Genomic DNA, 16,376 nt, shown 5'->3' on the forward strand with positions numbered 1-16,376 from the left:
ATGCAAAAAGTAGCCTTAAACTAGAACCTCAAGAAAGACAAGATTTTAAATCTTTCAGAAATGCCAAGCCAAGTCAAGAATGACAGTTCACAGATATAAATCCCCATTTTACAAGAGATCATCCTTTATTCAAGACTGCTCTAAAAAAAAGACAATAAATGTGATTTCTTGTAAGTTAAATACAAACCCATAGAGCAAACTACCTGGGGGTTAGCTAGAGGAATCATTCCATCCTGATGTACATCTGATTTAGTTCATGGGTTTCAACATTCATTTGTATGTCAAAACTCATTTAACAATTCAACACAATGGCAGTAGAGAAAATGACCGAGACACATACAGGTGAACACTAAGAAGCTAGGTGTTAAAAGCAGAACAAGGTGCCTTGCACCACAACAGGAGCAGTATGAGTCTCTAAATGGACTATGTTCTAGCCATGTGCCGGCTACAACCTGAAATGAGACCTGGGTGCACAATGGCATCTCTCATTCTTCCTTCCTTCTCTCCACTTTTTCTTCCCCTACTCCCCCTTCCACCAATTTCTATAGGAAGGAAATGAAACCAGGAATGCTAGACTGGAAATGCAGCACATTCCACCCATTTCTCGAACTGAAAAGCTCAGTTGTGAAGGACCATGATACCACACATCTGCACCACGCACCTTTAAGACACATCAAATACAGTCAAGTTTTTCTCCAGAACTCAAAAAATTACAATTTTGTTCCTTTTCCTAGTTATGCAGCTTCAGCTTCCCTGTCATTTCAATATATGAACCAGACAAGTATGAAGTTTTCTATGAACCCAATTTAATACTTTCATTTTCTATAAGCAGACCCTAACGAAAGCTCATGATAGGAATGCATCTTTTTCTATTTGCATGGATCCTGGTGATGGGTTCTGGTAACAGGTGTACCAAAAAGTAGTGGAAGTAGTCATTAACTGCAAAGGAAATTAAAGCCTATACATGTTTAAAAGTTGGTGACGTCAGCCAGATGTTACCTAAGCAGATGAATACATTGTTCTTTTATTAAAAATGTGTTATCATTTCTTAAAAATACTTTAGCAAAATATGTGTTACATGAAGCAAAAAGACATCGCTGTTATGTCCTCGCCTTTTCCACTCTAGAGAAAAAAGGACTAGTATTTTCATGCTGATGCTGAATGAAAGCTGCCCCTTCATGTTTCCAGAATGCCTCAGCATAGCTCCCAGTTTCTTTAATCTAACATTTCCCTTCCTACTGTCTAGCTTCCCCTTGCCATCCCTACTGAACATAAAATAAAATTAGAAAATGTTGGTCGGAGCAGACAAGGAAAGGGTTAACCTTGCCAGACTTTACTTGTGTAGGAGTGCCAGGCTTCCTCTATACTCAATCTAGCTACAAATACGTGCACAGAGAAAAATCCATTCCATGAATTTTAAATGCAAAGCTTGGAATGTAACACTCTCCAGGTGTACTTAAGCAAACTTTTTTAATGTAGATCAAACCCTGTAGAATACTATAGATTAATATAAGGCTTGAAAGATGACTCCTATCCCGACAGGCTGTATCAGCCTAATGACATAACTAGTACGGATGCATTGGGGGTGAGTTTTATGTCTTTTCTTCCATGAAGGAAAACACAATCCAAGATACCTTCAAAACCTTTGCACAGAGTAGTTTGTATAGGAGTAGAACCGTATAAACCCAGCAGGATATCCGCTTTCTGACACTGCCAAAAATATCTAGAAATCATTACTGTTAAAATTGTTTATATTCCAAGTGCTTGGGAAGTTATTAGGTATTGATTCAGTTGGTAGCCTGAATTTAGAAACCCAAAAATGGGTTATGGTCAATGTTAGAAAAACATAGATATATGTTACATTTACCACTCTCCTCACTGTTCATTGATTGGTTTTAAAGTGTTAAATTACTTTATACTGTTTGTGACTTACAACATCCATTGCATGCAATTTCTAACAGAATACTCTGTAAACATGATCACTCCTATAACCTGTACATCTAGTAAGAGAACAAGCGTGATCGTAAATTCTCTAGTAACAAACCTAATTCTTACCCTGACAATTTAAAATCTTGCAATGATTGTTCTTTGATAGCTGAAAGAAAACTGCATTCTTCTTAACAAACCCAGCCTAGAACTTAATACTGAAAGATGAATACGTGCTGAACTACCTTTCCTTAGACATGTAAATAAATCAAGATAAAGATGAAAACAAGCGGATGTAGTAAACCTAAAATATCTGGCTTTTTAAAGATAGAAATTTTATGAAGCAAAAGTTGTGAAAAGTTATAAATTGGAATTGTACGTTATCACATCTGCGGACAGGGCTTTGCTCAAGTGTTTCATTTGCACTTATTTGAACAGAAGAAATGTGTTATCATATCAAATATAAACATTTAACCCATGAATTCTTCCTTACTGATCAGAAGAGTAGCGGTAAATGAGACTGAGCTAACTATTATTGAGTTTTAGCTAAGTAATGAGTATTAGCTAACTAATAAACATTAAACTTTACTCAACAGCTCATTGAATCTTCATTAGATACTTTGCACATCCCAAAATTCTATCTTCTAGAGCTGCACAGTTGATCAGAAAGCCCACAGGTGAATTGTGTTCAGGTGTTTGGATACCACATTGCTCAACTGAAGTCTTTGTCACCAAAATTCATACCCAAAATAGTAGGGCTGGTTTTATTCTGATCAGAATCAGCTTTAAAATAGCAACAACATTTGGCAGAGAGAAGTGTTAATAGCAAGAAACAGGGAAAAATTACACTAAATTAGCAGGAATGAACAGGACTACAGATGTCTAACACATAGAATCATAATCAAGTAGAGACATTTATATGGCTTTACAGAGCCCAATTTTTTTTTAAACAGTTATTTTCAATAAGTTGTGTAAATAGGATATACAGGGGGTAGCAAAGAACATCACAGTTGTCCTCCCACATTCATGAATGACAGTTCTCACGGGAAGCACTGTTTCACAGTCTTTATGGGTGAGTGCTCTCAAGCAGGCATAAATGGCATATCCTACTGTAAATATTTTTGCTGTGAATATCTCCCAAGACAAATCCTGTGATGAAAACAAATTATTTTCTAAGCTATTATCAGAAACCAATATTTTTTGACACTTCCAAATTATTGTTACTCCCAGAGAAGACAGAGAATATTAATTCGGCTCTTCAGATGACATATAAAGGGAGAGCAATGACAGAAAAATGCAAAACTTGAAAATATGCACAATGTTTTCAGGATCACACTCAGCTAACCTTACCCCTGTAATCTAAATTAGGTCCTTAGGCTCATACCCTGTTCCTCTGGGCAGACTGATTTCCTCATGTATTATATCATCTCTCCTGTATTCTTATCCCATTACATAGAGTTATCCAATCCATTCTTCTCTTACCTATATATCCCGCACCATGATATATTCACAGTCAGCCAAAATTTGCTTGAAATAAAATTAGAGTATTTCCCATAATACCCACTTTCTTTTGTGTCAAATAAGTTCAGCATTTATCTGTGATTCTTTTTTTTTTTCTCACATCATACATCACAGACACATAAGGGTAATTGGTATTGAATTACAATAAGATGAAGGAACGTGACTTATTTTATGTTTGAAATACTATGTATCTTTATGAGGTTATAAATGTGTCTCTTAAAGAGAAAATTAAAATCAAGATGGCAATTTTATTAGCAAGTAGAAACAGATAATTAAAGACCCTACAGCAATGAGAACTTCTTATGCTATGAAGCTGGAACCAAACATTTAATTGGTAACAAAAAGATTTCTGTGGGTCATATTCGTATTCCATAGGGTGGACTAACCTAGTGGAACACTATATTACTATATTGCAACAAATAAACTCAGAGATATATTAGTAAAAATTAAAAAACTAACACGAAATGAAGCATCTATATTAGAAGAAACAACTGCAATGCAATTTCTTTTGTCTTATTCCTTGAGAAAAACAAAGCTCTCATGATTATTCTACAGTCTTAATTGATATAAAATCACTATTTTAACCTCTGGAAATCATTCATGCATCAAGACTATACTGTCCTTATCTGACCATTTTCCAAGAGAAATAGTACTGTCCTACATTTGGGATTTTCCTTATGTTAAGCTCTTATTCGTGATTTAATGTTTCTCTGATAACTAGATTAGAAAACATAATATGCATATTATCTTTCCCTGCTTTCTGCTTACTCATATATGCTGTCCCTGAGCAATTACCTTCATATTATTAACACATCTGATGTTTTCCACAGGGTCAAGACTAGCAAAAAATATTTCTTCTCTCCAGAGGCAAAATACTCATTTGTTTGCTCTGATGTTTACCCTTGACCATGTACAGCAAATATCCCACTATTCTCTATCTCCTTTTCCAAGCCCCACTGACTCACAATTATTTCTATTTTTACCACTTAAATATTTGTCTTTGTGTCCATCCTCCAATTCACTGACTAGATCACATAGCATACCAGTTCCCTTTTCCCTCTGTCCATTGATGATATGTTAATTAGAAATTCAACGTAGGAAAAGTATAAGAACTTGGAGGGCTGGGGGGACCAGATATACTCACACTCAAGTAAAGAAAAACACTTGTTTTTTTCAGTGAGTAGGAAATTAAACAGGAATTTGAAATGGCCTAGATTAACAACAAAAGGACAAATATCTCTCTATTTTGTATTTAATCTTGTCTCTGTAAAATAGATAGAAAAATAAGAGGTCTGTGCCTAGAGTATTATGTTCAGATCTGCCTTCTGAATTACTAGAAGGACAATGAAAAATCTTACATATAAGATTTTTTTCAGGAGGAAAGATTAAAACACATAAATACAGTTTGATGAGGGGGTTTCCAATGTGGAAAAGGAGTGTAATTTGGCTGGACTGACTCCAGAAATGCAAGACCTTTTTAAAGCAAATTACTGCTTCTGAGCTTGAGCTTTGTAGGACTTTCAGGGTTTTTTTTGTCTTAACATCACTTCCTTTCCTTTGAATTTGAGGTAGTCCAAATAAATCATCCAGTGGCAGTCATTCATTATTTGCCTTCAGCTTTCTGGTGCTGGTTAAAAGCTGAATCCCAGAATGGCTGAGCTTGGAAGGCACCACTGGGGCACCGGGGATTACAAGCACCCTGGGGAGTACCACTAGTGACTGACCTCCAGCCGAATTTCATGCTGCTGATCACAACGCTGAGAACCTCTGCCTTCTCCATGTCCTTTGTTAACAGGTCATGTCTCCATTCTGGGTAAGGTACTTGGTGACACTGGCCAGCACATTCACAGCCAGGCGTGTATGGTTCAGACCTAGTCTCTCCTCAACCAGCAGTGTGCTCTGGATGCAAGGCTGCTTTAAGGTGCTTCAACACAGGAAGGGAGAATCTATGCCTTTCTCCCTCCGTTCTCAGTATAATCTTTCCCACCGAAATGCCACCCTACTGTGACCCCCTTACAGGCACAGCACTTCCAGCACATGGGTCTGAGCTGCTTCAATGGTGGAGATGGGACACTAGGGCTGACTCTCTTCCTCTTACACCCAGCCATGTCCAGAAGTCTGAGCGCCCCTAGGTCCTTGGGGAGGTAGGAGTCTTGATCCGGGGAAGGAAACAATTAGGTGTGGCTCTGAAAGGGGACCTTCCCCAGAATGCTAGATTTCTGACCGACTGTAGCATTCATGGTCATTCAGGCATAGAATCATAGAATTGTCTAGGTTGGAAGGGACCTTTCAGATCATCGAGTCCAACCATCAACCTAACACTGACAAAACCCATCCCTAAACAATATTGCTAAGCACTACATCTAACCGTCTTTTAAATACGTCCAGGGATGATGATTCCACGACTTCCCTGGGAAGCCTGTTCCGAAGCTTGATAACCCTTTCAGTGCAAAAACTTTTCCTAATATCTAATCTAAACCTCCCCTGGCACAACTTGAGGCCATTTCTTCTTGTCCTGTCACCTGTTACTAGGGAGGAGAGACCAACCCACACCTTTCTACAACCTCCTTTCAGGTAGTTGTAGAGAGCAATAAGGTCTCCTCTCAGCCTCCTTTTCTCCAGGCTAAACAACCCCAGTTCCCTCAGACACTCCTCATAAGACTTGTTCTCCAGACCCCTCACCAGCTCCGTTGCCCTTCTCTGGACCTGCTCCAGCACCTCAATGCCTTTCTTGTTATGAGGGGTCCAAAACTGAACACAGTACCCGAGGTGTGGCCTCACCAGTGCCAAGTACAGGGGGCTGATCACTTCCCTAGTCCTAGTCACCATCACAGGCCAGGATGCTGTTGGCCTTCTTGGCCACCTGAGCACACTGCTGGCTCATATTCAGCTGTCAGTCAACCATCACCCCCAGGTCCTTTTCTGCCAGGCAGCTCTCTAGCAAGTCCCCAAGCCTGCAGCGCTGCATGGGGTTGTTGTGACCCAAGCGCAGGACCCAGCACTTGGCCTTGTTGAACCTCATACCATTGGCCTTGGCCCATTGATCCAGCCTGTCCAGATCCCTCTGCAAAGCCTTTCTACTCTTAAGCAGGTCAACACTTACACCTAACTTGGTGTTCTCTGCAAATTCACTGAAAGTGCACTCAGTCCCCTCATCCAGATAATTGATAAAGATATTAAAAAGAACTGGCCCCAATACCGAGCCCTGGGGAACAGGGCTTGTGACTGGCCGCCAAGTGGATTTAGCTCCATTTACCACCAGTCTCTGGGCCCAGCCTTCCAGACAGGTTTTTACCGAGCAAAGAGTACTCCACTCCAAGCCACACGTGTCCAGTTTCTCCAGAAGAATGATGCTGAAGGCACTCCAGATAGAAGAATATCAAGCTGGTCAAACCACAGCATTTTCGGCAAGTTATCACAGCTGGCCACCCCTGGCTCTGTCTGGGCAGCAGAATAGCATTGTACGACACACAAGCTGGGTTGCCACTGCTCCCCCATTAAAAAAGAGCAGAGGAACCTCAAACTGCACCAAGTGCCATTGCACAAAGACACACACAGGAAAGGTCATGAGCCCATCAGCCCTCTTACAGGACACAGAGTCTGTATTTTGCCTTTTCCTCTCTCCCTACACAGAGAGTCATCATGATGCCTCTCACCACTAGGTACCCACAGCCTCCAGAGCCTCTCCACCCCTGTTGTGTCAAGGTGTACTCACCAGATATGCTTAGCAACCCTGCACAGAGTTCCTCCTGAGATCACCATGTCAAAATATGGTTTGCAAAAAAGCTGCTTCTAGTGAAGTCCCCCCTTAAACATAGTTGCATAATTTTGGCATAGCATGCAGCTAGGGAGGAAGGGTACGGGAAGTAGCACACTGATCGCAGTAGTAGTATGACCACAGATGTCACGCAGGACAGACATGTCATGAGTTTCCTGCACTTGAGAAGGATAAAACAATACCAGCCCAGGTTGCACTAAAGACACCTCAGGCAGAGGTCATGGTATCCATGACATTTCCCCAGTGACTCACAGGGTTTTGCAAGATGAGAGTGCAACAATCTCTGTCTACACTGATAGAAGCACCACAGAGGACCCTGAATAGGGATGTGAAACCTAATGAGTGATCCTGGGCAAACAGGGAAGAAGTGCAGAAAAATCACTTCCTGCTTTGAGACAACCTTCATAAACAAAAGTAAGCGAGATCAAAATCCTCAAGGGATACACACAATACCTTTTAATGCCAGGAGAAGCCTCAGAAAATATTGAATTGGGGCACACTTAACTGAAATAAATATTTTCCTAAAACAAAGTATAAAGGAGCTCATGATCTGCCTGCTTGGCGATTGAGCAGCCAGCAAAAGTGGGCTTTTATGTTCTTTCTGCTAATTAATATCCATTGCTATCTTCCACTGACCACTCTGGATTCAGTCCTTGCATCTTTGCTCACAGTGGCTACAGCCTTCCTCAGTAATGGTTTCCACTGAAAGCATACCTACAGAAGGTAATTTCAGAACATTTTCTTCAATCATCACAAAGAACACACTCCAGTGAACACTGCTGAAGAGACTAGTCAGGCTTTATATCTTTGTTCCTGCTTAGATACTCAGTCAGTGTCATGGAAGTTTTAAGAACACTTCATTACAAAATCTACATAGAAGACACATTGTCAATGCTAAATACAAGTTAAATCCCCAAACAAGCTGAAATGTGAAACATGAACAGAACAATCCACAAGCCAATTATTGCTGCATCACCATCTTTTTTGTACAAGGGCTTGAAATTCGAGTCTGTTAGCTATCACTGTATACTATGTAAGACTGTACTGCAGTCTCAAAGGTCCTGAAAACCAAGACTTTGATTTGAAAGGCATTCTGTCTTTCTAAATCATACCATCAGAAGGCTCTGGGTGAAGAAATAAACTGTGCTATGAGCAGCACATGCTCATAGCAAGAATTTTAGCAAGAACGGTTGGGACCATCTTTTTTTTTAGGGCTATCATTGGCTCTGCTCCAGACATTCCCATTTGATTAATCATATTAATTACCTATGTTTGAAACCTTTGAGGTAAACAATATAACGGAAAGCTGATAGAGCTTAGAAACTAAAATAAACAATTTAAAGAAAAAAGAGAAAAAATATTGGCGTAAATTTAATAGCATCCTTTGCCCTACATATGCAGAAAAACAAGCAAATAATTATGATTTAGTTGAATCAACTACACTTTAACTTCATGTCTAGTCCTCTATCCGTGAGTTTCTGTTTATATCTTTCAACAACAGTCTCAAAAACTGGACGTGTTTGGAAAAATATTAAACTGTTTTATGCATTAAAAATGCATAAAATCCCTTGTCCCTTAAAAACATACTGATGAATGACCTGCAGTGGAACTTCCATTATTAAACAACAATTATTAATTAAACAATTATTAAACAACAACTTGAGCTGTTGCTAGCTGCTTATCACACTTTCACTGCTAAGCAGCTGGCCAAAAGAAGTAATTGCTTTTAGATAAATAGGTTTACTCATAGGATCACGGAGTAAAGTTCTACTCAGTCTGAACTGGGACATCTCACTTTCTCCTGGTGATGAAATGTCCATGAAAATTTGCAGATGAGAAACTACGTTTAAACTGTATTTAACAGCAAAGCAACAATTTAGTACCACTACAGAGCTGAAGATAAGATTGCAGATGATCAAAGCAGGGATTTCTGAGACTTTGTTTCTCCTGGGGTTCCACTGTGCTCCCACCACCTTTATGCATTCTATCCACAGTGTGCAAAAATAAAGTGATGTGCCCTCTATTCACATTTCAGTTGCCAAAAAGAAATTAGGAACACAGGTCTATTTTACAGACTCTTTCTCCAGATTTTCTCCTTGGAGGATTGTTTGCCTAGAGAGAAAAAATAAGCTATTTAAGGTGAGAAGTTTAAAATCATACCTGAAAAACTCCATGAAAGAGAAGCCATAACCATGCTGTTCAGCAATTCCTGCACAAACAACATTTGCAGATGCTCCAATCAATGTTCCATTACCTGCAGTTCAGAAAACAAACACCGGTTTATAGTTGTGCTCTGTTTCTTAGTCTTCCTCTGTTTATTCTGCGCTAAAGTCCTAAGATGTACTCGTTAGAAAAGAAAAATCAATTTCTGTTGCATAGGCTTGAAAAGAAACACACAGACAGTATCTCCACATCCTATAAATAGCTTCACTCCTTGAAAGATAAGCCTGGTATCATCCTCTGATTCTACATAAGCCAGAAAAATAGAGAAGGAACATAACACCAATCTAACAGTTGTCAAAATGACACCAGAGATTTGAATTCAGATAAACTTGCTGATTTTCGGTTTTACATAGAAGAAGATGCCATCAGATGATCTGAAAACAAAGAATGAAATAGTTCAAGGATGTTCAGAAAAACAGATGCCTTTTTTCCTTACACAAACTTGACATTGACAAATTGGTGTCTTTTTTATAGAGAAGGCAACTAATTGCTAACATATTATTCTTTCTTTAACAGAAATTTAAAACACGATAAGCAGGACAATGGAGGGGAATGGATCTGTTTTGAATCTCTCTGCTGAGGCAAAAGGATCACCACAGATACAAAGTTTGCTTATCAAACCACAATGGTTCTTCAGTACATAAAAGAACATAACTTTAACCAGTGAACTTCATCAAATTACATTATACAGGTCCTCTTAAGAGAGGGGTACACCAAAGGAAAATAATATGCCATGTTTATAATGTGCATCTATCCTCTTGGAAGAACTACCTACTTCTCTTTTCGCCTAAGCCTTTCCAGTAACAAATTTATTCCTGTGTTTTCTCTAAACTTCCAACAATCTGGCAACGTAGAGAAGTCAGATATTCAGAGCTAAGAAAGACCAATCTATTTTCTGTAGCTTTCCCATGAGTCATACCTCAGACTTCAGAAATGCTGTATACTTGACTTCCACAAAACAGATGTCTTCAGCAAATGTTTCTGATTTTAGGAACGACAGTGACTCCTACATTCTATTCAACTGAAATTTTGAACAAAAGAGGTACCAATCTAGGAGAGAATTTTTTTTCAAGTTGTCTCTTTTGCCATACATCACTATATTAACAATCCACTACTCAAAGCACAAGTCTTCCTTTGCTCCCATTGGCATATAGTTACTCTTCTGATTTTGGCCCTGTTAAACACTATGGCTCAGTGGAGGCTCTTCTTGTCTGACTTTGAGAGAAACAGATCAGAAGTCAATTAATGTTCCTGTTAATTGTTTTGTCTTAGCAAATGTTTCAGGTCACACAGAGATCAGTTTAGGTCAGAATAAAGGCAGAATGATTATTCCCCTAAGTATTCACACATGGTACCCATATGGCCTTCTGCACCTGAAACTGCACACAAAATGAGCAGACTTCGAAAAATATTCTTAAAAATAATAAAACACTCTTAAATTCAAATAAAATGAAGTGATGGAGTTCAGAAGTAAGGAAAAGGAGAGAAAGGGTGTGATGGGGAAGGAATATTGGGGGAAGGAAGATCTTCCTCTTCTAATAAGAAAGAGGGTAGGAGGAAGAACTTGATTATGATAATTTTGATCCCAGTTTGGTTTCAAAGCCATACCAGTGTCAATGTATACTAAGATACAGGTTTTTGACTGGTCATTCTAGGGACAGAGCAACAACTTTGAGAAACAACTAAACCCCCAAAAGTTGCTCAGGACTTTTTTTCTCTTTTAAAGTTGGTTTCATGAAAGCCAAAGCTTTCCAAGAAAAAGCTCTTGTGTGGACAATATTTTTCTAATTGAGTTCAAAGAGAAAGCATGATTCTTATTTACTCCAGGATGGTCAATTATCATCGACACAAAATAGGCAGCAAACTGAGATTTCCATCCTGGAGTAGAGATCTGATATGATTATGGATATCTGTTGTCTCAGGTGATGGCCTAAACAACACCTATTAAGAGCAGGAGACTGTTTTCGTTTTCTCATCAGCAGCTTCAAACAGCTCTTGAGCTGATCCCGTTATGGAACAAGAAAGAAGGTGAAATCTTGCAGATGACATGAGATGAGAAAAGCATTCCCCCCTATTCCCTGCAATCCCAAATAGACATTTTATTTCATATATTTCATTGTCCCTTTATTTTTTTTTTAATTCCTATTTTTTTCTACTGTCCCAGGAACTATGCTGGGTGAGCTGCTTCGTACTTGCTCTTTTTAAGGCTTTGACATTGCAAAGGAGCTGGATGCAGAGGTCCTCTCTGTCTATGAGGAGCTCTGCTGATATAGAACCGCACATCAATAGAAGGGTATATCCCTACGGATCCTAAAAGCATCGTGGAGCATTTCCGTGAGACACCAGGGGCTTTTTCTGATCTAGGCTTCTTATCATACACAGTGAATCACATACCTGCCTACGTGTGCTTCAGGTGTGGAGAGAAAAGATGAGTAACCTTACAGAGGACCAGAAACCCTTAAAAAATAGTGTCTGGGGTAGCACTGGTCCTTAGGAACTGCACAGCTCATTTCCCTTGCTCTCTCTTTGCCTCAAAGCATATTTTAGTTACTTTAATGCATGTTTAAAGATATTAAATTGAACTTGGAACAACAGCATTCCTGATAGGCTCTGGCATGAGAAAGCCAAGACACAAAGCATGTGGCTTAATGCAAAAACAGAACAAATGAATACAGCTGATGTTATTAGAGGAGTCAGGCAGGAACACTTAAGGAATTTTCAATTCCAAAACTAATCAGTAGTCTACAGCCTCCAAACATTTCATAAGAGGTTTTTGCTCGACATGTAGCACAATCAGACATCACCATCAGAATAATATTACTGTAGACAAGGAACATAGGTCTGGCTTCAAATTAGAGAAACAGGACTGAAACTGCACTTGTCCCATGGCTGTGACTAGATGCAGTCGAGATCTCCAAACAGCACGCACTCTCCTATACTGTACATGGGCTATAGTAATGACTTCACATAATGAAGTATTATGGAAAGAGTTCCTGCTTCAGCGGTGAATTGATTTCCCCAAGTAGGTTTCACTTGAGGAGAAATTGTCACCTTAAATGTTATCTGAAAGGAGCAGCATTTCTTTTCCATTTGTTTGGAGCGTGTGTGCAGCTTAATGAGGTATTGGCTCAGCAGGCTTCAAAGAACTACACTGAAATTAACAACAGAGGCAAACTTTTTTTTCTCCTCCCAGGAACATCTGTCTCCATGGCAGACGTTTAACTCAGTAGTGAAACAGCAACACTGTGACCTCTGAATCACAGAAAACCCAAGACTAGGTTAAGATACATGGAAACCTACACACGTTAAATTCATTCCAATTGATGCAAATGAAGGATGAGCATTTTCTAGGACTTCACCCAATCTTGACTTCATCTTGACATCATCTTCAATCTTAAGAATAATTAAGCTTAAAAAGCATAGCAAAGACTCTTACTTGCTTTTTTGTACGCTCAAAATGTAATAACACATGGGTGAACTGTATCAACGAATAACATTGTAATAACCAATTTGTTTTGATGACTCCTATTGCAACTTTTTTTGATTACTCCTACTGTAACTCATGCTTTGTCACAAAACAGATGGTTATTAAGAAACTGGATTCATTACAATGAATTAAATATTATATTTCTAATATCAATAGTATGTGATATGTATGAGGTAAGCCATACATTTTATCCTGCATACCTATTCTGCCTTCTATTCTTGGTAGACTACATGCATTTTTCTCAATACTACTAATAATAATTCATAAGCATGAAATCAAGAAAGACCTTTTTCTTAATCCAAAAAAATTTTCTCATTTTGAAGATTAATCATAGAAAGATACTTACATGTCATTTAAAGAGCTGCTGCTGCTTAGGCTACAGAGAAGAAAATGACAGAGGAATCCTCACAGATCATACTCATTTTTCCATGGACCTGCCCTAGTTTTGCACAATCCTTGCAGAAGCACAGCAGAAAGTTTTCTACTGTTTCTGTCCAGAAAAAGTGACATAAAAGTATCTTTCTAATATTTCTCAAGGCAAATTTCTTTGAATATCTTTAGGGAACGTGGAATCAACTCCAAGTACAAGAAAGTATTCAACAGTATTAGTTAAGAATAAATCTATCAAGAAAGATCCAAAACCAGACACCATACCTTAAAAAATGCCTTCGCATCTACAGCTAACTTAAAGGTACAAGCAGGAAGATGTTGACAAGGTTTGGTAAACCTGAGTTAATACCTGCAGTATCCACCAGCCCTGCTGCTTCCAGCCTTCTGCTTCCATTTGTAGCTACTTCTTCTCAACCCAGTGTTCAGTTATCATCCTCTGCTACATCACTCCTTCAGAGACTGCCAAATTCAAACCCAGAACCTGCACACCACACGTAATGCACCACCCTTGGGCCCAGACAGCCTCTCCTTCAGTCAACAGAGTTTGTCCAGGTGACTATAATCTGCAATGCACTGAAAATCAATGCTAGGAGAACTGGTTAAGCTTACCAAAGGAAGGGGCTGGGAAATCGGGATAGAATCATAACAAGAAAAGGGAGAGAGTTTGCATCAATAACATGTTTCCTCTTACTTTAATCCTCATTCTCACCTGTTGGTTTTTACTTGTCAGCAGTACATCTATTCTATCTAAACACCGTTAGTTCTCAGGAGTCCCTTTGGTATTGCCCCCTCAAGAGCAAGCCTAACGTTTGGGTTTGCTGCATTAATATGTTTGCCTGGAGAATCACCTCAAGGTGCCCAGCAGGATTAGTGTTTATTACTCAAAGCACTGAGAAATCAAAGGGAAAGGATTACCGCTAATAAAGCTATTTGGCCTAGCATGGGCAGCCTTCATAAACAGTAACTTTCTCAAATATATAGGAGATAGATAGTACCTTGTGCAACAGCAAGCTTAAAAGTGGATTGCTTACAGAAAAGCCTTGCTTTGTTGTGAGCATCACAGACTGCTTCCCCTCCACATGGTCTGACAGTGGATAACAAGCTACAACTGTGCTTAACAGACCTTCTGCAATTTCCCTTCCCTGTATCTCTGGCTGGGTAATGCAGAAGCAAAAAGACTACCCTATTTCCATGTCAACACAAGCCCTGAAAACAGCTTTTCCCTGGCCTTGGACAAACATCTGTGCAAGGCCCAGTTTGACACAGGCACAGCTGTTCTCATAGCTTTGTCCCTGGCAAGGATTCTCACTATGAAAACAGGAGTTCGCTACAGAATCATGAATAATTTTAGGGTCAGTATTTTCAGCCCTGATTTTTGTTGTAATCAAACCATGCCATTATAGTGTCAAAGCAAAGCTTATTGAAGGAAACCAGCTCCTTGCTTCCCATCCATTTTCAAAAGAAAACTCTGTGCAGTCTCTCATGTGCTTTACATTGTTAAATATAGGTAAACTGACATGTGCAGCTTCCTTTCCGTAGCATATTCCATTTTAAAGCACAAAATGAGCAAATGTAACAAATCTGGCTGCAGAAGTGAACACTGAATAGTCATGGTTTTGATTAGCCTTATAGGAGACAGCCTTCTTTTGGGAGATGTCCCTTCCCATGGCAGGGGGACTGGAACTAGATGATCTTTAAGGTCCCCTCCAACTTAAACCATTTTATGATTCTATGATTCATAGCTTTCAGGAGTTTTGTTTCCCACAAAACCAATCCAGATTTGCCTCATTAAACAAAGCCATTTATATTCATCTGTTAAATGTCTACACGTCTTGAATATCTTTTAATATTTTCTATCTGTTAGAATTAACAAGCCCTTGATAATCAAACTTTGCTGTCATTAAAGAGCTACAGAATCAAGGACGATTAAACCATTAATAGTCCCTAAAATAACAAGAAACCTGAAGTCATAGGCAGTAAGGGGGAAAAGGTATGCATAAACTCATTCAACATTGTTATCTATTATGGAGTGCAGTCATATGATATCAACATTTTTCAATTTTACTGATTTGGAAACATTTCGAATGGGATGTTTCTGCACAAATGCATACGTAGAATTTCTGCACAAATGCATACATAGAGTTTACTGGAAAAAGAAAAGAAAAAAAATAAAGACTGTAAATCAAAATTTTGAGTTAACTTATCCAAAACGTTCTTTGAACTGCATTCAATCCAACACTTTTAATCAGGTGAAATTTTCCTTTTTTTATCACCACTACTGTACCACCAGCAGGACAGTTACTGTAAGTTTTGCACTATTAAATGCTCATTGCTTTCTTTTTGCTATGAGAGGAAAAGGTGAAATTTAAATTTGTCACTTTTCTACCAAAAGTATGAAGAAAATAAGGCAGGTTGCTGAACATCCTGCACTAGTTACTGCAACAACTTAAAGAAATCCATAAGCTTCTTTCAAATCCAGACATCTATAAAAGAGACATAAAACCTGAGGTGATCACTAAGTCACCTCTCCCCTTGAAGTCAATTTACCCAGTACAAAACCAAACTAAACTAGTATAACAAGGGGTAGTGTCAGCAGTGTCCTCTGACTTGCCATTTCCTCATGCCCCAAAACACGTATTCAAGCAGATATTTTAGAATAGTCAGCTGCTTTAAATTCAGGTTCTGACTTTAATCAAATTGACTTTGGACTGGACCCTATCTGTTACGTTTTGCTGTGGTGCAAGTGCCTTGTTTAAAACTCCTGCTAGTGACTCTCTTTGGTTTAAGTGTGTTAACTGCAACTGTGCTAGATGTATTTATTACTATATGTATAAATAATATCTATGGCACGATTATAACTTTCTTTAGTGCCATGCAGCGTCTGATTCATCAATATAAACCAATATGATACTGCAGATTGGGAAGTTTTTCCCTCTTCTCTGCTGCACCACTCAAGGTGCAGGAAAAGGGGGTGTTGTCTGGAAAAGTGTCTGCAGAGGAAGGAAAGTAGATAGTCCAGTACTATCTTCTGCACTTAAGCATTTTGAAGCT

The 16,376-nt window shown here is 38.9% G+C and overlaps 1 protein-coding gene across 1 annotated transcript in view; it reads right to left on the bottom strand.

Annotated features, from left to right (window-relative positions):
* Positions 1–16,376, bottom strand: part of OCA2 (OCA2 melanosomal transmembrane protein) — a 171,804-nt gene that overhangs the window by 30,292 nt on the left and 125,136 nt on the right. Inside the window, exon 22 of the mRNA XM_054219851.1 lies at positions 9,386–9,479. Within this exon, the coding sequence (XP_054075826.1) occupies positions 9,386–9,479 (94 nt within the window). The remainder of the gene's footprint in view (positions 1–9,385; positions 9,480–16,376) is intronic.

This window comes from Rissa tridactyla, chromosome 1 (genome assembly GCF_028500815.1).
Source record: "Rissa tridactyla isolate bRisTri1 chromosome 1, bRisTri1.patW.cur.20221130, whole genome shotgun sequence".
NCBI classification, from domain to species: Eukaryota; Metazoa; Chordata; class Aves; order Charadriiformes; family Laridae; genus Rissa; species Rissa tridactyla.